Here is a 22,746-nt window from a genome sequence, read left to right as displayed (position 1 = left end):
ACCATACTAAAACCAATTGTGTTAGTCGGTCACTAAATTGATTAAAATAAATATATATTAGTATATTATTTTTTTTGGCAACGTAAACAACAAAATTCTACAAGTGAAATTGTATTGTTGTGATTAAAATAAAATAATTTTTTTGTTGATAAATATTTACATTTTTTGGTGATCGCTATCTGCATTTGGACTGACTTCACTAGATTTGGTGTTATCAGATGGAATGGGCGTGTTTTCCCTCATGTAACTTTTGCCCCGTGGTACTTTTAAAAACCCAAAGACAATAAATTGCTCCAGGAGAAATAGTGCACACATCTCAATGCTGAAACATGAATTGTATCATTTAAGTTGCCTGAAATAAAATACATAGTGAATGTGCAATGTAACATTTTAAATACATGATAACGTTCAAGTGAGGATGTGTTCGTCACACTGTGTACCGCCCCAAACTCCAGGATTACGAAATGGGACAAAGCAGTCGATAACTCCGCTAAAAGACAAAGAAAAACTTGGAGATTTGTCAGGTATAGTCGCAATGCTATTTAAAACAAAGAAAGTATATCGTTTGTTGTGTGGAACGAAACTAGTGTAAGCGGCTCTGATATGACCACTTTGGGGCGCTGTCCACAGATTCCATACGATCGTGTCATCTTTCCTTACGGGACAAACCGCAGCGGCGTTGATCGCTTTTGGGTAGACTTCCTAACTCATTATTACGCATGTATAACGTAGGCGATATTAAAACAGCCAATCATCTATAGATCTCCTTAGAAGTAGGGAATAGTGTTTTGTTATGTTGTCGAGCGGTAGTTAACGCTGTGTTGCAGATAAAAGAAAACGAAAGCCAATTTTAAAGTTATCGTCTGCCTTTGCAACATAATTATTGATTATTTTAGTAAGTGGTGAATATATAAATACGGTTTTAGTAAGTTTCCCAGGCTTTAATGTGTCTTATATATTAATTGTATTTCTCGGATAAAACTGATTATACACAGCAGCATGCAAACTAGAGCGGTGATATAGATTAATTTCGGTTTTACGGGTGATTGCGTGCCATGTTGCCATTATGATTAAGGTCCAGATTCTGGCATACATCTGTTGTTTTTTCTTTTTTTGTCTTTCAGATTTCCATTTTTCATCTGGCAGACGGGTCCCATTGTCCTTGAGAGGGGTACCCCCCTCTCCCCAGCTGTCACTTGAACCCCCTTTTCCTCTATCTTCACACTCAACATCCCTGCCTAATATCCCCAGCAAACCCAAAATCCCCTCACGCAAATACAGCCCTGATGGCAGGGTGCCCACCACGACCTAGTGGCCAGTCTCGATCCAGTAAAACGAGCCAGTTTAAATTGGTTCTACTGGGGGAGACATCAGTGGGGAAGTCCAGTCTGCTGCTGCAGTTTGTCAAAGGCCAGTACCAAGACTTCGGAGAAAGCACCATTGGGGGTAGAGTACCAACCGCAAACAAGAACGCTGTCTGTATAATTACACTTTATCAGAATTATTTTGTTGCACATTGTTCCTATCACTTTCTCCCCACGTTCCTATTTTGTAGGCTAAGGCGTCTCCCTTAATGTTTTCCTTCCCCAGCGGCCTTTCTGACTCAGATGGTGAGTGTAGACGGTGACATGGTGAAGTTTGACATCTGGGACACGGCAGGACAGGAGCGCTACCACAGCCTGGCACCTATGTACTACAGAGGCGCTCAGGCGGCCATAGTGGTTTATGATATCACCAACACGGTATGATCATCTCAGATGATAACATCCCCCTCTATTTATTTAATCCCTCGTTTCTTCGCTAATCCTCATCTCCAGTCCAGTTTCCCCCAATTATTCTCTCCATCTGTTTACCTTTCCTCTCACATTTTCCACTTATTTGTGGTGAAGTCATTCACCAACAATGCTTGATGTCTGTTTATAATTCTCAACAGAAACGTAACTCAGTCAAGAGCTTTGAATCAGAAGTACCAGAAGGACATGCATTTTGGTCTAGCAGTCTTATCTTCCTTCTTCACTGTTCTCTCTTTCCATATCTCTACTCCCGTCTTTATTTTCTGCTCTGGATAGGAGACCTTTGTACGAGCTAAAGCCTGGGTGCATGAGCTCCAGAAACAGGCCAGCTCAAGCATGGTGATAGCCTTAGCAGGCAACAAGGCAGATCGGTCGGCTAACAGAGCGGTGGAATATACGGTAGGCAACAATAATAAAATAAATACAAAAATACATTTAAAAAGTCACAAATACACACACTACACAAATAACAATTTATTGTAGTTTAAATTAATATTAATGGTGGAACTTATGGTGGAATCTTTTTTTTGTTTTTTTACAAATACATTTTTGTTTGCAATAAATCAAACAAAAAGACATTAGAAAATGAACAGCTATGTAAGTCTACAGCTATGAGGGAATCCCAATCTCCACTTAGTTTTACATTTTCATCAATGTCTCCCATTGACATCATTTCAAGAGATACACAAAATGACATACATTTAAGTTAAGATGTGCTCCTTAGGCTCTTGTGTGTATACCTGTGTATAAATCACACCAAAGATACCCAGATAATGGCCAAGTGCCTGTGCATTTGTGTGTGTATATCAGGTCTACATCTCTGGGGTGTTTTATTTTCTTTTCAGGATGGTCAGGGCTTTGCTGCTGACAACAGTCTTCTCTTCATGGAGACTTCTGCAAAGACAGCCATGAATGTCAAAAACCTCTTCCTTGCCATAGGTGAGTCACGTGTCACATTGCACAATCTCAATTCATAGAGTTGAAATGGAATGGGTTATTCTTATTATGTGGTGCCTTTTCTATCCCCAGGAAAATATCAGTTCTTATTTAGTGTAGGCCAACATAGTAAAAATATATATAAAATATATATTTAGTTATGCAGGAAAGTGTCCTTAACCATAACAACATAAAATATTAATGTGATAAGGAATTAAATGCAATTTCTAACACTTGTTTTCAGTGAATGTAGATGATTTTGCCATGTCCCAAAGTGTTACTCATCAACTTCCTAGTTAAAATTTCTCTCTCATTAAAAACTCTTTTCCCATGATTTATTTTTATTATACACTACCGTACAACAGTTTGGGGTCACTTAGAAATGTCCTTGTTTTTCATGAAAACATACATGAAATGAGTTTGAACAGGAAATATATCAAACCGAATAGGAAATATAGTCATTGAAAAGGTTAGAAATAAAGATTTTCTATTGAAATAATAATGGTGTCCTTCAAACTTGGCTTTCATCAAAGAATCCTCAATTTGCAGCAATTGCAGCCTTGCAGACCTTTGGCATTCTAGTTCAAATGTAATCATATCAAACTTTATTTATATAGCACATTTCTTACAAAATGCATTTGAAGGAGCTTTAACAGCCAAGTCAGAATATAAACAGTTAATAACTATTGCTTTGATAAAGTATGAATTACAGTAAAGATACAGATGAAATAAAATGAAAAAATATATAAAATAAAAAATAAGAGGGATGAATTAAAACAAAGGGGATGAATGACTACATAAACTTAATATTAAGACAAGATGTCAATTTGTAGAGGTTATCTGAAAGGATTTCACCGCATGCTTCCTGAAGCACCTCCCACAAGTTGGATTGGCTTGATGGGGACTTCTTATGTAACATACGCTCAAGCTGCTCCCACAACAGGTCCATAGTGTTGAGATCCGGTGACTGTGCTGGTCACTCCATTATAGACAGAATACCAGCTGACTGCTTCTTCCCTAAATAGTTGATGACCTTCCTTCTTCAAGGTCCCTTTTACCTTGTAAAAATCTCCCACTTCACTCCCAGACCATCACATTGCCTCCACCATATTTGACAGATGGTGTCAAGCACTGCTCCAGCATCTTTTCATTTAGTCTGTCTCACAAATGTTCTTTGTGATCGAAACACCTCAAACGTATCTATCCATAACACTTTTTTTCAATCTTCCTTTGTCCAGTGTTTGTGTTGTTTTCCCCAACTTAATCCTTTCATTTTATTGGCCAGTCTGAGATATGGCTTTTTCTTTGCAAGTCTGCCTAGAAGGCCAGCATCCTGGAGTCGCCTCTTCACTTGTGACATTGAGACTTTTTTGGGGGTATTATTTAATGAAGCTGCCGGTTGAGGACCTGTGAGGCATCTGTTTCTTAAACTAGACACTTCTCAAACTAGACCAGGGCCTCTCACTCTTTCTATTCCGGTTAGAGCCAGTTTGCACTGTTCTGTGAAGGGTGAAGTACACTGTTGTATGAGATCTTCAGTTTCTTGGCAATTTCTTGCATAGAACAGCCTTAATTTCTCAGAACAATAGTAGACTGATACGTTTCAGAAGAAAGTTCTTTGTTTCTGTACATTTTGAGCCTTTAAATGAACCCGCAATTGCTGATACTCCAGATACTCAAGTAGTATAATGAAGGCCAGTTTTATTGCTTCTTTAATCAGCACAACAGTTTTCAGCTGTGCTAACATAATTGTAAAAGGGTTTTTAATGATCAATTAGCTTTTCAAAATTATAAACTTCGTTTAGCAAACACAAGGTGCCATCGGAACACAAGAGTGATGGTTGCTGATAATGTAGCAGAGGCCCACTAACTCAAAGAAAACCTAACTCCTCTGATGACGCATTTTGTTTTTGCTGTGGAGTTTACTTTTCCTCTAAACATCAAAGGGATAATGCCACTCTGTAGACACAAGAGGGTGATAGAACCTCACAGTGCCCAATATATGAGCAGCTATCTCCTTGTCTACACTGTTGCTATCTCAACTATAAGCAACACATACTATAATTGTTCTCTGTGGACCCTCAGTGTTGACATAAAATACTGTGATTTGTCGACTCCTCTTTCTAGCCAAGAAACTGCCCAAGATAGAGCAACTAAGTGGGGTATCGGGTATTGCTGGGGTTCGAGGAGGACCTCCAGTGGTCCTCAGGCCGCCTACCCAGTCCAGTCCAGCCCAGTCCAGTCCAGCCCAGTGCTGTGGAAACTAAAGAGAGAAAGAACAGAAGCAAACTGAGTACACAACAGGACCAAATGAGGGGGGAGGGAAGGCTCAAGAGGGAGTGGTAAGTGGCAACTATGTTGAGAAATAGGAGGAAAATAAACTTTCAAATTTATTGTTTTTGTCAACTCAACACCACTGGTCAGCCCCAACCAGATCAAATGCACTTACTGTAGATAGAATCCTTATGCCCCAGAGTACTATGTATTAACATAACACTCCTGTAACATTTTTCTATATTCTCATGGGTTTCAATTCTTTAAAGTCTGATGTTGTCAGAATGGAAGATCAATATAATATTTTTAAATCAATCTACAAGGCTACCTGAAAGCGATAAGGGAGGTGTAATTTACCAATCATTTGACCCTTTTCATTTTGTGTTTGAAGTTAGTAGTAAATGAAATGGAAACAGTGAATGTTACCATGTATGGGTCAGAAAAGGAGGGGTGACCAGCTACTCCAAACTCAAAGACAGACTAATGAGTACCTATAAAGGGATTTTTTACACTCAGCAGTTCTCCTAGTTGGCTACTAAGACCAATGGAAAACATACTGTGCTGTGGGGTCATGAAGTTCTTGGCAAACACTTCCAATCTGAGGACACTTAAACTGGAAGTGACATTATATCACTCTTCCAGGCAGTGAGGACACACTGGAGCAAATGAATTAAAACAAACTCAGAGGCCAAATGTATGTTTGCACAGAACCCAGATATATTTCATGTAGTCCCTAAAAAAGGAAAGGACATCAAATGTATGAATGATATTTTTTTATGCTAAGGTGTTCTCATTTGGGCAATATTCCATACTATAGAAAAGAAAAGATGTATATGCAGTATATAATTTATAGAAACGTTTACAGTACCGTTGACCCAGATGTGTAGAACCATGTACAGTACCGTTAACCCAGATGGATAGAACCATGTACAGTACCATTAAACCAGATGTGTAGAACCATTTACAGTACTGTTAACCCAGATGGGTAGAACCATGTACAGTACCATTAACCCAGATGGATAGAACCATGTACAGTACCATTAACCCAAACGTGTAGAACCATATACAGTACCGTTAACCCAGATGGGTAGAACCATGTACAGTAGAGTTAATCCAGACGTGTAGAACCATGTTCAGTACCGTTAAACCTAATGTATAGAATTACGTACGGTACAACTAACCCGGATGTTTACAACCACATACAGTTAACCCACAAGGTTACAGACTGTTCACTTGTGATGATGGTTGAACAAATCTTTTGTCCAAATACATAGAGATGGCATTAAAAACAGGAAATAGGACTATGAGGAAAACATTTTACTGTGGTCTGACAAAGTCATGATTCAATCACATTTTCCAAATGCCCCATTTGACAAGGGATATTTTAATGGCCAAAAACACTTTGCTCATTTCAGTTTCATGTAATCCCCTAACGGTTGACAGGGTTGGGAAAGGTCAAAGGGCACACTAGATTTGTATGCTCATATAAAACAACTTTTGTTAAACCAGGCCAACCGAGCATGATAAGTAAGGCCTGACCCAAAGTAAATGGTCACACTATTTGTGCTGCCATTTAATGCTGTGATATAAATTCTGGATTCATGTTATGCCTTGTTCTTCTATGTCTTTCAGTCATATTACCTCACTCATTATGCTCTGGTCGAAGAGCCACGGTGGCAAGAGCACTGTAGTAAACAGTTTAATGCTTTCATTTATTAAACACTCACAGGCTGTGATGTTGTAGCCATATATCACTGCACTTATACTTTATATTTTGTACACTAAATATGTTAAGCACTTATGTATTGTGTTGTAATTCATGTAAGGTTTTCCTGGAAGAATGGTATTTGTGTCTAGTTTGATATAGCTGTCCAGTATTAATTATCCAGACGTGTAGAACTGGTGGAAAAGGTGACAAGGTTCCTACATCTTGCGGCCTTGACTGTCTGGAAGATCTAGAAGGCTGATTGTTTTCACGAAAACAGATTGTTTAGTAGCTGCACATTTGAAAAACCCTGGTCCTGGTATAGGCGATTCCTTGTATTTTTATTTTTATTAAGGCTCAGAAACATACGGCCAGTTCTGATGTCATTTATCTGGGGGTATAAAATTCATGTTACGGCTATAATTTCTTTGTAGAAAAAAGGTTGGTTTCTGTGATCAGGGTGTTTCCCCAGGTACCACTAGGTCTATTTGTGAATAAACATATTTTTCTGAACTATCACTGCCACTGACTCTGTCTTCATCAGTCGGTGGGAAACAACCTTTAAATCCTTTCACTGTGTATTATGCTTTAGAAACTATTTAAAAATATATATATATAATCATAATAAGCACTGTAATGTAATGTCATGTTATGTATGCTATATAATCATAATAAGCACCCATCAAATGTAATGTCATGTTATGCTATATTGCATCCTAAAAATAGTATGGTTGCAAATGTTATTAAACAAGCAACACCTACTGCTCTTTCAGCAAACTCTCCACACATTCGTCTTAAAAAAGAATACAAATTGCAAAAAAATATCTTAAAATTAAATAAGTGGCATCCCTCCTTTGTTGGTTTCATTATGCAGCATACACTCCAGAATCATTGGACCCCTTACTAAAGATGAGCTTTTTCTTATAAATAAAATACATTTCAAATAAAAACAATAATTGGTTTTGAGTTCACATTGAAATTCCACTGTTTGATTTTAAAACACTCAAAAGGCAATTACCAAACGTTGTAGTGTGTTAGAAAACTCAGATTATCGCTCTCCCTTGCTTGGCCAAGAACACTCCCAAGTACACTCAGATGTGAAAATGTTGGGTTGTTTACTGTTTCAGTTTTTGTTCCCTCACATGTATACTTCAGTAAACCCTGTCTCAGTCCCAATGTCTTACGCTGCTATACAATTGTGCTGGGGGATTGGGTCAGTTCTCCTTCCCCACTATAAATCGTTGTTGATATGAGGAATGCATTTTCGGAAATTTCCCAGTCTCCTCCCGTTTTCAACTTTAGGAGGACATGAGGTCCTGGTCCACACCTGCGGAGTACCTGGTTTGGAGGGCCCGTTGCTGTCCCTGTCCTTGTCCATCTGGTCATGCTTCTGACCCAGTCTAAATTTAAATAGACTCTCGATTTAGCCCACATGCATTTATTAATATCTCACCCGGCACAGCCAGAAGAGGACTGGTCACCCCTCTGAGCCTGGGTCCTCTCTGGGTTTCTTCCTAAATTTCGGCCTTCATAGGGAGTTTTTCCCAGCCACTGAAATTCAACACTCCTGTTGTTTGCTCCTTGGGGTTTAAGGCGTTTCTGTAAAAGCACTTTGTGACAACTGCTGTTGTAAAAAGGGCTTTATAAATAAGATTGATTGAGTAAAGCAAGAAATCATGGATCCCCAATTAAGTGTTCATAATGAGTAAGACTTTTGTTTTGGTTCATCATTTCTACAGATGCCAATAATTGTGACACGATTTTGAGACAATGTTACCTCACTTTTACCTTAATTCAAAGTTAAATATCTGTAAGAACAACCTGATCTTTTCCAAAGATAAAATAGAGACAAATGGAACTGTAGAAAATATTTATTCTTTAAAATAAATTAATTCAGCAAATACATAAAATGTGTTTTTAAAACATTTGGTGAAAACATTGATAAGCATAAGCATTATCACTCAGGAATTATATATAAATATATAACACATTTTAAAGCATGTCAAATGATGCAGCAAATCCTGTTTGCAAGTACAAACCACAAACTAGTTGTGGAAACCTACTTCAGCATGCTATTGGACACCACTGTGCCGAGACCCTGCAGGAATAACAACTACTTAGATTTTGTATCAAAGATAGATATTTATTGTTTTCAGAAAATATCTTATTGTTCCTAGATAAATTGTGAAATTGAGGAGCTTTAACAATATGACACATAACCGTTCATCATTATAACCAGAACACTATTGCAAAAACTGTAGAAACCTTACAAGTAGAGAAACCTTACAATTAGAAAACCTTTAGAAACGTTACAAGTAGAGTTCATATCTCCTGCAGAAACAGAAATTCAAGCAATAAAGACAATGAGAAAAAACCTATTCACAGTGTCAAAGTAAGAACTCCATTCTGACTTGACACAGAAATCCCCAACATTACAAAAAGTGGACACAGTGTACGATTTGCAACCAAATTCATAAAACACATGCAGCAGCACGGTGTACTTTTCAATAAGAAAAGAGAAAGTCTTAGAAACAGAAGCACTGGAAACTTAAAAAAAAAGGAGGATTAAAAAACATCAAATACATTTGACCTCTCCATCTTCAAACATGTATAGTACAGGAATGTTACTGTATGCACAAACCAAATGGCACTCCACTCCCTTCATAAGGCACCACTTTTGACTAGAGCGCTATGGGCCCTGGTCAATAGTAATTTACTACAAAAAAAATAGGGCACCATTTGGGCTGCAGCCAAAATCCTCTAAACAGGTTAAAGGGCAGCAATGTTTGTAACTCTTCAAATGATGATCTTGTGTTAAAGTTAAGGCGTGGAGACAGAACAAAAACAAAGCAAACATTGCTCAGCAATGTCAAAAACAAAAGAATAACATGTAAGGTATTCCCCAATTCTGTAGTTTCACTACAGTTGTGCAAACATGACCTATACTTACAAGGACTACTAGCATGCAGTACTGTTACTGTACATAGAAAGTATACTCAGGTTCATTACATTTGTATTATTAAATGAAACGCAATTTCACTTAGTATTATACTATGTTCAACTTCAAACAATAGACATGTTATAATATTTAAAGCTTGATTAAATTCAGTAAATTCAGCATGAAAGGCACCATGTCCTTCTTGTATATCAAAAGAAATGTCCCTGTGACGGCCTGTGAGACAGTAAAAAAAACAAACGTGGTTTTATATCCATAAATCAAAAGAACTCCCTAAGAACATTCCCTGTAGCTTTAGTAGCTGGCTTTGTCTGCCTGATGTGATTACAGTCTTGCCTGTATCTGGGACAGTGTACATAAAGCATCTCAGAGTAGGAGGGTCGGTGATATAAAGCTGACCCACACAACTCCATTGCTTATTGCAAACAGATGTCTACCCTTCTGTGAACATAGCATAGGCAGATAACTGGCCTCTCCTACAATCCAGCCATAGACAACAGTTACCTCCTCTTGCCCAGATAGCAGGTTGTCTGTGCTTCGAGCAAGTTTGATTACAACTAAACACGGTGGTGGCCTCAGTAATTGTACATGAATACAAGACTTCCCCGATTTCTGTCATTAATTAACAGGTTGTGATAATACCTCACATCTCACGTCGAGACTACTTAATGTTAGCTCCCTTGGTTGAAGGCATTTACTGTCGACTAATCATTGATCATGAACCTGATGTATGGCCTGTCTTGCTGGTGAAGCTAGTGATCATATCCTCCGTGGAGCTGTGCATTCTGCAGAGGTGGCGCTAAAATGCATCACATTTAAATGAGCTAAAAACAAAACGGATAGGAATTATTTTGCAGACCTACGCATTAGGATACCATACACAGATTTCTCAGCTTTGCAGCTTTTTCTTCAGTGTGCAGTATTTGAATTTGGTCATGAAATCTGTACATCCTACTCAATCACTATTTATAGCTAATGTTTACAAGCTTCCCGAGCAGAATACAGCGTTCCTCACGGACTACATCGAAAGGTCTTTAGAGTCATTATCAACTCACTGGGTTTTGTAGTTTTTTCCACCTGTATCTGGGCTACTGGACTATCAATTATTACACTTCCAGAAACCACAACATCACTTTGACCTTAAACTAAGACTTCTAAAAGTCTGTACATTTCTTGACAACACAAACGCATAAAGGTCTCCAGACTCCCTCTAGCTAGGGACGTTAGAATAATAGAAAACCTGTTAAACCTCACTGAGGATATAAACTGAAAGAAATGTAACTCAGCTCTGCGTGTCTGTTACACAACTCACAGTTAGAGTAGAACAACACAGCCCATGAGTTAATATACAGAGACAACATCATTCACACACACACACACACACACACACACACTAACTGGTGATAGCCATGTGATGAAGTAGATCAATACCTGACCGTGAAGGGAAGAGCTAGATTATACTTTACCATCCAGGCATAACCAAGCAAAATACATACTGGAAAATTGTTCCACAGCACCCACTACTGGGGATTTCTGCAACATTAAAGGTAATATCCCTAATTTGCTTCCACCTTGTGGGAATCAACTGAATTACACCAAATAAAAAATAGAAATTCACTTTTGGTCAACCAGCTTACAAAAGTTGTAAAAACTACATTGTTGAATATTTCAAAAATGTAAAAAGCAATTTGGGTGTAATAACGATTTCCTACAATATTCAGTGATTGCTTTCTTACTTGAAGAGAAATTGAGTGACCTGTGTAGAATGTTAGCAACCCAGAAATGACAGATTTTGCTTGCTGACTTCTGCGTTCGCTGGTTGCTAGTGTGTCTTAGTGATGGAAGAGAGGGGTTGTCACTTTGACCAATAAAAATTCAGTATTTTGGAATGTGCTTTTCTATTAACCCACATCATTTTCAGTGAGCAAATGTTGTGGAACAGTATCATTCCACTATTAGTGCAGGTTTATTATGGACATTTTCTGAGATTACAATGTAGAAAATATTTTCTGCCACAAGAAACTAGCTCCCTGTATGCAGAATTTAATCAAAACCTGAAGCAGAAAATTGGAATGATCCACAAAAATAAGTCCTCTAACTACAGGAAAGTACTGTGTAAAATAAAAGAAAACTTATTCCTGCTTGACTGAAAATAATAAAAATATATGAAAGTGTTTTGATGCAGCTGCAAATTTAAAACATCAATTACATTATCAGGGACAAAGCCATGAACCTTTTTGAATAAAAAAGAATGATCATTATAAACATAACTAAGACTTCTCCCTAAATAGAGATTTTTTCTAAAATGTGTTTGTCCTGAGTCCGCAGTGAACTGCTAGGACCTTGTAACAATAGAGACACTCAAGTATTGTTTTTTCTCGTATCCCTCAACATTGAGAAAATGTTAAGGCCTCCAAAACTTCCAGCTCTCTACTGCACCTTATTCCAACTAAATGAGCGACTTCCTGTGCTTGGCCTTCCTATGTACAACCATATCCTCTGGATGTGTACCAAATACACCGACAGAGGCAGTAATAAAGCTTCATCTAAAAAAGACAAACCTTTACGCAGAACCTTTTAAAAAATAAACTGATGAACAACAGTATATTGAATCTTCCATTCCTCTGAGTTACTAGTAGTTTGCTTTTATAAAGCCATTCCACAGCAACTCACAGGGGTGGTTAGAGTACTGAAAATCTGTACTAAAGCACTGTTACATGAACTGAAATGTACTCACATTTAGAAATACATGTCCACAGTTAGACAATAAACCCCAGGAATAAACTTACTTATTCCTGAAAATTACTTAATTACCTATATCACATTACATGTAACATGTTATAACTCACCCCTGGCAACTCATGCATTCCTAAACACAAACAATATATGTAAAACAGTCTGATTGCAATCCTAAAGGTGGTTAATTACATTTCAGTAGTGTTAAATCATGATTCTTAATAACTGGTCCTCTTTCTTGACCTGCCACCTTCAACAAAAATCGATCACAACATTCATTTGTAGAGACTGGGTAAATGTTTACATGGATAACATTTAGCCCAGTTCAGATTGTATGTTTTTGAAATATATCAGTTACCCTGGTGGTTGGTCTGTCCTTCAAATAAAAAGGTAAATGTCAAAGTTCTGTTTCAGGGCAACTTTTGCTACATCGTATATTTTGGCGTCATTCAGAAACACTCAATCTTCACTGCTGTACAGACCATACAAGGCTGTCCATTTCAATGAAACATAACCAGGCAGACAACTAACTAAATTGGAAGCCTGTGCTTTAGATATAAATGTAAATGGTAGAATCTAGTTTTAAACAAGAATAAAACAGAGAAACTAGTTCTTAGTTCCAAGGACTGACACTGAATGTTGATGGTTTTAAAATAATCTCAAACAAACCTGAAGTACCAAACCGTTACTCTGAACTGGTCTCTATTTTGACAAACATGCAAACCAATACTTCAATAACAGCTTTTTTTAGTTTAGCTTAGTAACATCTGCAAAAAGGCAAATCTTTAGATTGGAAAACGATAAAAGATTGAGTAATCTTTTTTCAGGCTAATTATCAACTAAATAAATCTTCAACTAGAGCTTCAACAAGGCTGATTAAATAACCAGAACTCTTGACCAGAACTCCCCCCAAAAATAAATCCTATCACTGCAGTACTAGCCTCTGAACATTGACTGCCTGTTAGGCTAGGGCTGATTTAAGTATAACTTGCAAATCATTAAACGGACGACCCTGCATGACCAGCCTCTCTCTCCACTTATAAACAAGTCTGAGTCACTGGCTTAATTGCACTTTCACATGCTGTCCCTAAGAGGGTGCATCACAACATGCCAGGGTAATTTCATTATACTAAATGGCATTGTGTTCTGGGAGTACTTTGTGGGCTATACTCAGCCTTGTCTCAGGTTAGTTAGTGTTCTGTTCATGGCCCAAACTCACTCAACCAAGGAGAGTCCTGGACCATTCCTGGCCTGACAACTCCTTGCTGTCCCTTTCCACAGTCTACCTAGTTGTTAATCTAGGCCTAAATTATTCAAAATCTGCACTATGCTTCAAAATCTGCTTTGCTTGTTCTGATCTTAGGCTGGATATCTGTTTAAGCACTTTGTGACAACTACTTATATGTAAGCATGGTTCTATTGCTGAGAATATTTGGCCTTTCTAAACATGATTTATAAGATTACATGGACAGATGAGGTCCTGGTCCTAGATCAGCAGTCATTCCATTTCAGTAAGACAAATGGTCAATTTGAATGTAACTGTTTTTCAGGGATGAAATTTGATTTTTTACTAATATGTTTAATAACAGAACCAATTTCAGAACAATCTGCGATGATGGATGTTGGAATCCTAGTTTTGATGTGGAACAAACATCTTTGAATAGGGCCTTAACCGACTGAAAACACTAAAATATGTTGTTATCTACAAATTACATAATACACCCGTTTAGAATGCTAGAGGTCTTCTGTCTTTCCTAAAACACACAATTGTTCAGTGTGTGCAAACCCTAGAGTTATGAATTATCAGCCACTAAGTAACCAAGGGAGGTGGAAAACCAAACAGCGGGAAAACTATGACTTGCACGTCATCCCAAACATGCCGAGGGAGAGAGATTGATTTTATAGGCATCTGTAAACATTATTGAAATGCCACCCTACCTGATTGTATTCAGATAACTCTGTGTTTACTCTACACTTACATAGGTGTAGATGGATTGTACTGTATGAGAGCCCTGGTCCAGGAAAATATTGTATTTAACTACTTTCTAAAACGTAAAAAATATATATGCACCCATTACTTTAAATGGCATCTGCTGAATGGCATTATATTATCAAGGGAAAGAAAGTAAGAGCAGTGATCTCAGAGCAGATGTCACCCTTCGTGCCATGACACTTCTGTAACTCTTACGACAGAACGCAAGAATCATTGGGGTTTTTGGGCTCACTGCCATTTAAGATAAGTTCCCCCTCAATGTCATCCACTGGGGAGCCTTCATCATGGGGCAGCCTTGGCCCATCGCCCTCATCCAGCTCGGGTGTTTCGGCACAGGCGTCTTCGTATGCGCTGATGCTATCTGTGTCGTTGTTCCTGTCAGGAGACCGGTCACGCCCATCCTCTGCCTGGCTGTCCCAATGGCTTTGGCTTTCCAGCACCAGTGGCCCAGTAAACGTATTGGTCATATTATTTAATTTGAAGCTGTCATCTGCCCTTTTCTCTACATACTCAGAGTCCACAGAGGACCCCGACACAGCTTTCTTGAGAAGGGGGGGCTGGGACAGACTGTCCAACGGCTGCTCCCCATTGGCCTTCTGTAATGACAGCCGGTTATTCGGACTGGGGCTCTCGCTGCCCTCATCCCTGGGTGCATTCCCGATTTGATCCGGTCCTTCCTTTTTGATGTCCATCTCTTGTGCTTGTTGTCCAGCCATCTCCTGCTCCCTGACGAGCATGTGCACTGCTGGTTTGGTATTCTTCTCCTGTGGAACAGTACGATATAACAGATGTATCAACTGGGGTCACGTAAGAATTTCGTCTGTGCCCCAAATAGCACCCTCTATATAGAGAGCAACTCCTGACCAGAACACTATGGGCTTTATACAGGGTCGCATCTCAAGTGGAACCCTACTCCCTTTACAGCGCACAACTTTTGACCAAGTGCTCATTATATAGCGAATGGTTCGAGTTCTGAATTGGCTTACACCCATGATACATGAGACCATATACCATGGGTATCACATCTTCACTTTTTACTCCCTTTGCACTGGGAACCTGTTAATAGCAATATGGCCTCGCTGGGATTTATGGTATATTGCCAATAAACAACGTTGTGCCTAAGAAGAGCTACCACGGCCTCTCATGTCTTATTCTTTAAATATAGGGCAGGAATTTCTTAAGAATAGGGATAATAATAGGAAAATGAATCCCTGCTCTGCAACATATGCTTAATTTATTTAGGTATTTAGAATGCAAGCAATAATAGTTGCTTTAAATTTAGTTTTGTTCTGAATCTAGAAAAACATGCCAAAATGCAAATAAAATTACCCGTTACATAGTCAAAATGAAATTCATTTTGAAATATTTGCATGATCTAATGTTGAGAGGCCTTTACACACAGGCAGAAAAATACAGGTAAACATTTGAAGCATTTCATGGGAACTGACAGAATTGACATTAATCCAATTATTTGCGAATTATCAAGAACATTCCATGCATATCCCTGATACTGTTGCCATTTAAAAATGTATGTAAATTATTGCTAATATAAGAAAGATATTTATGACATTAGTGTAATATCTGGGAACAGTGTACACACTTCAGCATAGCAGGGAACCTGGAATTCAAGTTATTAAATCTTAAAGCTCTATACAGTTCAGATTTGTACACTGTCCAACCAGATGCAAATGTCAACAGGGCAATCCAGGCTAGGAGGTGGCTGATATGAAATCAGTCAAATAATGACTTACACAATATGGATTGCTACTTTTACAAAGAGCATAGAGTCCACTTGATTATTTGACGCACGCACAGCCTTGGGTCTCACTAGACTAATCCAACCAAATGCCATGCTAATACTAACAAAATATTGACTCTGAGTCAATGCAGAAATGTGGACTTCCTTCTAATCAGCCACATGCCTCACTAGCAGATAAAGACAGTGATAGGGAACTGAACTTCAAGTTTTATTATGCTGGGTGCTCTCTTTAGAGTCTACAAAGCACTTTCATAAAACTTTACTCACCATGTTGCAAGCATAACAACATTACCAAACAAATCCCATTCTATAGACTTCAGAATTGAACTCTGCACTGAACAAACCTTTTAACACCACGTGTAGTTGTAGTAATAGTCCAATGGAATAAAAGATCCCTGAAATGTTTCATACAAAAAGCTTACTTTCTTTCTCAAAGTTTCCATCACAATTTGTTTCCATACCTGATACAGAGCATTTCTCCTTTGCTTAGATAATCCATCTAGGCATGGTAAGAAACTAATTAAACAGCATGATCATTACACAGGTTCAGCTTGTGCTGGGGACAACAAAAGGCTACTCTAAAAGTGCAGTTTTGTCACAGAACACAATGGGCTCCAAAATATGCACTTTTGTCACAGAACACAATCGGTCAGATGTCAAAAGTTTCCCAAAAAATGATAGCGGCTGAAAAGGTCCCAGGTCTTCCATGGCCTGCATACTCACCAGACATGTCGCTGATTGGGCATGTTTGGCCTGCTATGGGCCAAAAGTATCTGTAAACAACAGATATCTGTGTATTTAGTGATGTGAAATCCATAGAGTAATGCCTAATGCATGTAATCTACATATTTTCTCTCATAAACTGTAACTCAAATTATGTTTAATTGTTGAATTTATATTTTTGTTCAATGTAATATATTTCAATAATTTACATTGCCCTACTTAAAGGATGGTAATGTACACGCACAGACACCAATGCTATGGTTAAAGGCTGTCCCCCAGGCTGGAATTTCCCAGGAGCTGAAACACTTCATTCTGTCAAGTTCAGTAAAGCAGAGTTTAGCTGAGAGAACAAGAAAACACTCCCCTGACGAATGAACATGTTACGCAACCAACAAGAGCTGGCATGAAGCAACAAGCCATTAGTCACTCTTTATGTCCAAAACCAGGAATCCTGCTGTACTTGTGCCTCTCTGATTATGTAAGCCCCTCCTCCTTGTCCCCCATTACCTCTTCTAACCTCTCCACCGCCTGCAACAGAGAGCTGACCATGTCTTCCAACTTCCTCTTGGACTCCCTCTCTCGCTCCAACTCCTACAAATACAGAGAGACATATGACATTTATGAACCATAGGATTAATGCAGCTGAGACTAGTGGGGTGTTTCTGGGCTGTAGTTCACAGTGTTTTAAAGAAGCTGAAACCACAGTTGGATCAAGGGAAATGTGACATGACTACTGGGTTTCAGCAAGACATACTGTTTTACTTCTCCAAGTCGTTTTTACAAGTACATTTAGGTATATTCGCAGAAACTTTTATCCAGAGTGACCTACAGTGAGGGGCAAAGTAAGTAAGCCTATCATTTATCACTGCAATGAGCAAGTAAATAACAAAATTCTCAAAAAAGCCCCCTCAGCTACTTTGGGAGTGATGACTCCACATACAGTTCCTTGGATTGTGGCTTTGGATGATTCTGAGCCTTGTCACCAGGCTATTGCATTCGTGGCCTTAGTGGAAGTGATTATATGATTCTATGACAGTGACCTTACTACATAGTATTTTTCATCTTTAGATCTACTTTAACGCACAAGCCACAAATGATTGGCTCACTTGAAAAAAGATGAGCAAAAACTATACAGAGCCTTTTGCCAAAATCATGACACTTCAGCTCAAAAACTGGAGGCTGAATCTTAAAAAAAAAAAAAACAGTGGCATTTGGGAAGCATATATTGTGTTTAACTTGGTATACCATGGTGGTGTGGCTGGCCTCTCTCTGGGCCTCGGCCAGCATCTCCTCAGCCCCCTCCAGGGCGTCCTGCAGAACGTCCACCTGGAACAACAGAGTCTCTCGCTGCAGCTCCAGCCCACGCAGCTCCTGCACTACATCGTCATAACTCGCTTGCAGATCAAACTGTATAAAACAGAAATCAGGCTTAGCATTATGCAGCTTCATCTGCATCCAAGCTTCTGTCCCTAGTAACACTATTGCATTTATGGTATGCCACCGCTAACAAAAGCGGTGAACTTTTAAAGAACTTTTAAACCACACATTGTACATTGGTAATTTTAGAGGGTAGTTTCATACGGCCATGAGAAATAAAGGGGGAAAAAGAGGCCAGGTTCACCAAGATGTTCTGGGAAAGTGGGTGTAAAGAGACATGCTCACCCTCATGCTTGATGTAGTCACAGCAATGACAGTGATTCAATTAACATGTGATTTCAACTTCCACTTTTCCATATTGGCTTATGGTGATGTCATTGTTTTAACAGCTATTTATGGTCCTCCTTCCCTGAGTCATTTTTCCCCATATGGCAGTACATTAATGACACAGTTGCGCTGATGATAAGTATATTAGGAAGATAAGTTCTTCCTAATATACTTCTGGGTTATTTTGGAAGAGTGTCATAAAGAGGATGGGCCATTTGGAAAAAAAGTCATTTTTTGCTTCCAGTAGAAGTGGTTATTCTGCTCGAATGGAAGAGAAGGTATCCTGTAAAAAACTGTGATAACAGTTTGTGCAGATTATTACCATTTCAGGGAGTTCCATGATCAGTTCTTGATCCTCGTCAGACTGCTGAAATGAACAAGAATGAGAAAGGTTTACAACACAAACCAACAACATAAGTTCTAGTAGACATTCAGTATGTTTCATAACAGTAGCTCGGTTTCAATTTAATTGCAGACACATTTTCAAGTGAGCATTCTGAAATCCTTATTAATAAAAGAATAGACTAGATGTGGCGACATACCGCCAATAAAATGTACTTTTTTGTTTATGCTGTACCAAATTAAATTCTATGATTTTTGATGTACCAAATTAAATTATGGTGATTCTATAAACATTAGCATTTTCTCTATAATCTCAGATATTTCAATTTATACACAAAAAGTAATGGCAAGCAGGTTGTCCATCATCATTGATAACATTAACTGATGTCCTGTTTTTACACAGAATTACTCTTAACAGAAACATGGTTACTGAAGAGGTAATCATATTTTAATGACAGACAACTATTCACATACATCCCAAAAACACCCAATTTCCTATATAGGGCACTACTTTCAACAACAGCTCTATGGGGAACATGGTCCCATTTAGGACACAGACTAAACATATTGGTAGCTTCATCCGTGATTCTTGTTATACCTGACTGCCACTTCTCCACTTAAAGTTCCCTCCTCTGCTGTCACTGCGTGTCAGGCGCCTGGCCGGACTCTCAGTCTGACAAAAGAACAAATAAATCTCAGACAGCCATAATAATGTTCGGAAAAGCATGGCTTAGACAAGCTGGTCAACATGTTAAGCAGGTTTAGCAGGTCCATCAATAGCACCTCCAAGCCTTTTAAGTGAAGCCTTTTAAATAAATACCACCTCCAAGCAAGTTCTGTGAAACGTCATGCCTTGCACTTTAAGGGAAAGGTTCTATAATGAAAATGATATATTTTTTCACTGATACTGATTTGAAAAATATCCAACCTTCTTTGTGTTCCATTACACATTTTTTATTTGTTTGTCACTGATCAACCCAATACTCTAAAAAACAGAGTGAAAGAGCAAGCAATTTCAGCATCATGCAATTTAAGTGTGCATGCAAACGTACTTTTTACAAACAAAACATTTATTAAAAAAATTAGTTTGTTTTTTCAGGGGACTGAACATGTTAAAAATATGTAAAGGTTTATGATTCCCACAGTTTAAGGTCAAAACATGGATTACCATTTTGAGGATTTTTTTCCCCCATGATTACATAGAGAGGATGTTATGGATTTTACACTCTGTTTTCAGTCATGAAGAATTAAATAGATGTTCAAATCACCTTAGTTTTGCACTATTACAGGCAGCCTAATAAACAATGCCAGGTATCACACCTGTGCATTAGAGGTACATGTACCTTCAGTGCCAAACCTTTCTTCTGGACATTGGATGAAGTCCATATATTGGTGGGGCTTTTGAAAAAAACAACTCATGTTTGTATCTCTAAATAGTGTACAAACTTTCATATTGTAAGTCATCCATTTACATAGTGTGTGTTGTGGCTGTGATGATTATAATGTTAACCCACTATGCTTTAGCTTCCATAGCTTGCCCATTCACACATGTTGTATGTATGTTCTGGGATGTACTATAAACTTTTACTCAGGCTTCTCTTTATTGGTTGAAGAGAGATGTATGGTATCTTTGCTAGTTTTTATGAGTCCAAAATGTCTACATAATCAAATAACATACAGCACAGATGACCATACATATCCTACAAGACATGCCACCAGGGGTCACTTCACAGTCCCCAAGTCTAAACCAAACAAACAGCAACATGGGGTTTTGTACAAATCAACGATCACAAACACCCTTCCTCAATTACACAAGTAAACAGAGAAAATAACATTAAAACCCCAAAATGCAGAGGATATTCCATTTCTACCCTTTCTATCTGTGAATCTATTGTTAAACATACATCACAATGAATATCTATACTTATGCTCTTCTGTATTGTATGGATTTGGGATCCATGATATCATTCTGTTACCGGGTGTTGATCCACTTCAATTAATGTAGTTCAATAACCAAAACGGGTTGCATTTGAGTAGTTCAAATTGCTATGTGTTGATGCACTACAAATATTCATACTATTCAGACTGTCACATGCTGGAGTGTGGAAGGACACAGGCGCAGAGTCGAGATAACGGGGATAATCCATGTTTAATGAAAACAAAAACAAAACAAAAAGCAGCAACCAGTGACGTGGGGTTAACTGATACTCAGGCAAAACCAAAATGAACCACACTGGAAGTGCAAAACAAGGAACTTAAATAGGGTCCCCAATTGGAGGCAACGACTGACACCTGCCTCCAATTGGGGAGACCAAAAGGATTGGAGGTGGCTAGATGTGCCACCTCCTGTCCTGTCCTGACTATGCCCCGAGCCCAGCGCAGAGATGGCTAGGGGCATAGCTAGGACGTGACACAGACTATCAAAAACAAGTAAATACTTGCTAAGGTTGAGATTAGGGTTAGGATTTGAATAAGCGTAAGGGTTAGGGAAAGGGTTAAGGTTAGAGATAGGTTGAGGTTTAAGATTAGGGTTAGTGTTAGTAGATTGTAAAGGATGTACAGCTTAACTGACTACATAGAGACTGTCTATAACAGTTCAATTAACAATCTAAATCAATTGTTACCAGCAAAATTAACCAAAAGTATTATTTGTCATATAAGTTGTCATATCATAGCTGACACCAATTTTTTTTTATTCCTTTAACAGATCTTTAACAACATTTTTAGGAAAAGTCAGGGACATTTTATTGTCAATTCTGTTACTGCATGCACAGTTCGTCAACTAAATGTGTTGGTAAAATGTATAGTCGGGCTAGTTCTTGAACATGTGTGTGTATTTAATTTACAGTAGCTATCAACGGTTTTTCCTTGTTGCTATACACATTTTGAAATTAAAGTATGTAAACCATTCTGTTCATCGTGGATTTGCCCCGCCACAAACATCAAAAGTTTAATTTACATTTGGGTTGTTCATTCAGTTAGACTGAGATAACGTAAATTTAGATTAAGCATGAAATAATGTCCATGACGCAGTATTTACCCCCTATCTCAAAGTAAATTTAGCATAAAGTTTTCTTATTTTAATATGCTCATTGCTGTAATCTACCAAAGAGAAAATATTCTTAATTGACCAGATTAACAACTAAAAACTATTCATACTGTAACAAAGTAGTCATGCTTATGTACGTGTGCCCTAAGGGAAATACACTAGACAATGACTAGAAGAAGCCATTTTCTCTGGTGTTTAGTTAGCAAAACGTGCCGTAGTCTGTCCACCATGTATCATTGCTTAATAGGAAGTCATTGTAACAGTGTAAACGTTATCTCGCCGTTAAAACGATACAATGGAACGCATGCTACTGTAAAAATCGGGTGAGTCAAAATTTAAATAAGGCTAGTAACAGTAAACAATATTTTCAAACATGTAAACACCTAGAAATAAACACTCAGTGTTCTTGTTGAGGCTATAACCTTACATTTGAAGTGTAGACTAGAAAGTAAATAGACTGAATAGAAACATTTAATAGGCCCATTTAATAGACCACAGATAATAGACAATATCCTCGTGTAAACGTGATTTCTCAACGCTCACCTCCTTGATGATGTTGCGAAGTGACTCATCCTCGCTCACTCCCCGAGAAAGCGTTCTTTTCCTTGGCGAACCAGCACTTTCTAAGCTACCAGCATGCATTTCCCTAGTATCCAATACACAATAAAATCGAAATAATGTTCTTAATAACTAGATGATATGAACACAGTCAACACACCCTAGTAATGTTTTGTTTGGAGCAGTTGAGTGGATCGCTACAGAATTAACTTACGCCC

At 38.2% G+C, this 22,746-nt stretch overlaps 2 protein-coding genes across 4 annotated transcripts; one reads left to right on the top strand and one right to left on the bottom strand.

The window, feature by feature from the left end:
- The first annotated feature begins 395 nt into the window (after window positions 1-395).
- On the top strand, window positions 396-7,227 carry LOC105016952 (ras-related protein Rab-5B-like). 3 transcript variants are annotated; one of them, XM_010881157.3, is made up of 6 exons: window positions 396-524; window positions 1,125-1,446; window positions 1,591-1,742; window positions 2,070-2,192; window positions 2,639-2,732; window positions 4,857-7,227. In XM_010881157.3, exons 2-6 carry the CDS (start codon window positions 1,287-1,289, stop codon window positions 4,994-4,996), a joined length of 669 nt encoding a protein of 222 aa, XP_010879459.1. In that variant the 5' UTR covers window positions 396-524; window positions 1,125-1,286; the 3' UTR covers window positions 4,997-7,227. The 3 variants fall into 3 exon arrangements, with proteins under 3 accessions (XP_010879459.1, XP_010879460.1, XP_010879461.1); XM_010881158.3 differs by lacking the exon at window positions 396-524 and adding an exon at window positions 542-693; XM_010881159.3 differs by lacking the exon at window positions 396-524 and adding an exon at window positions 758-895.
- A 1,343-nt stretch (window positions 7,228-8,570) lies between these two features.
- On the bottom strand, window positions 8,571-22,746 carry si:ch1073-456m8.1 (leucine-rich repeat flightless-interacting protein 2). The gene is made up of 6 exons (XM_010881166.4): window positions 22,514-22,746; window positions 19,520-19,594; window positions 18,902-18,946; window positions 18,121-18,282; window positions 17,383-17,466; window positions 8,571-15,157 (listed from the first exon to the last, which is right to left on the bottom strand). The coding sequence occupies exons 1-6, from the start codon at window positions 22,610-22,612 to the stop codon at window positions 14,585-14,587; spliced, it is 1,038 nt and encodes a 345-aa protein (XP_010879468.2). The 5' UTR covers window positions 22,613-22,746; the 3' UTR covers window positions 8,571-14,584.

This window comes from Esox lucius, chromosome 17 (genome assembly GCF_011004845.1).
Source record: "Esox lucius isolate fEsoLuc1 chromosome 17, fEsoLuc1.pri, whole genome shotgun sequence".
Lineage (NCBI taxonomy): Eukaryota > Metazoa > Chordata > Actinopteri > Esociformes > Esocidae > Esox > Esox lucius.
The sequence above is the reverse complement of the archived record's forward strand: the minus strand, read 5'-3'. Positions and strand labels throughout refer to the sequence as shown.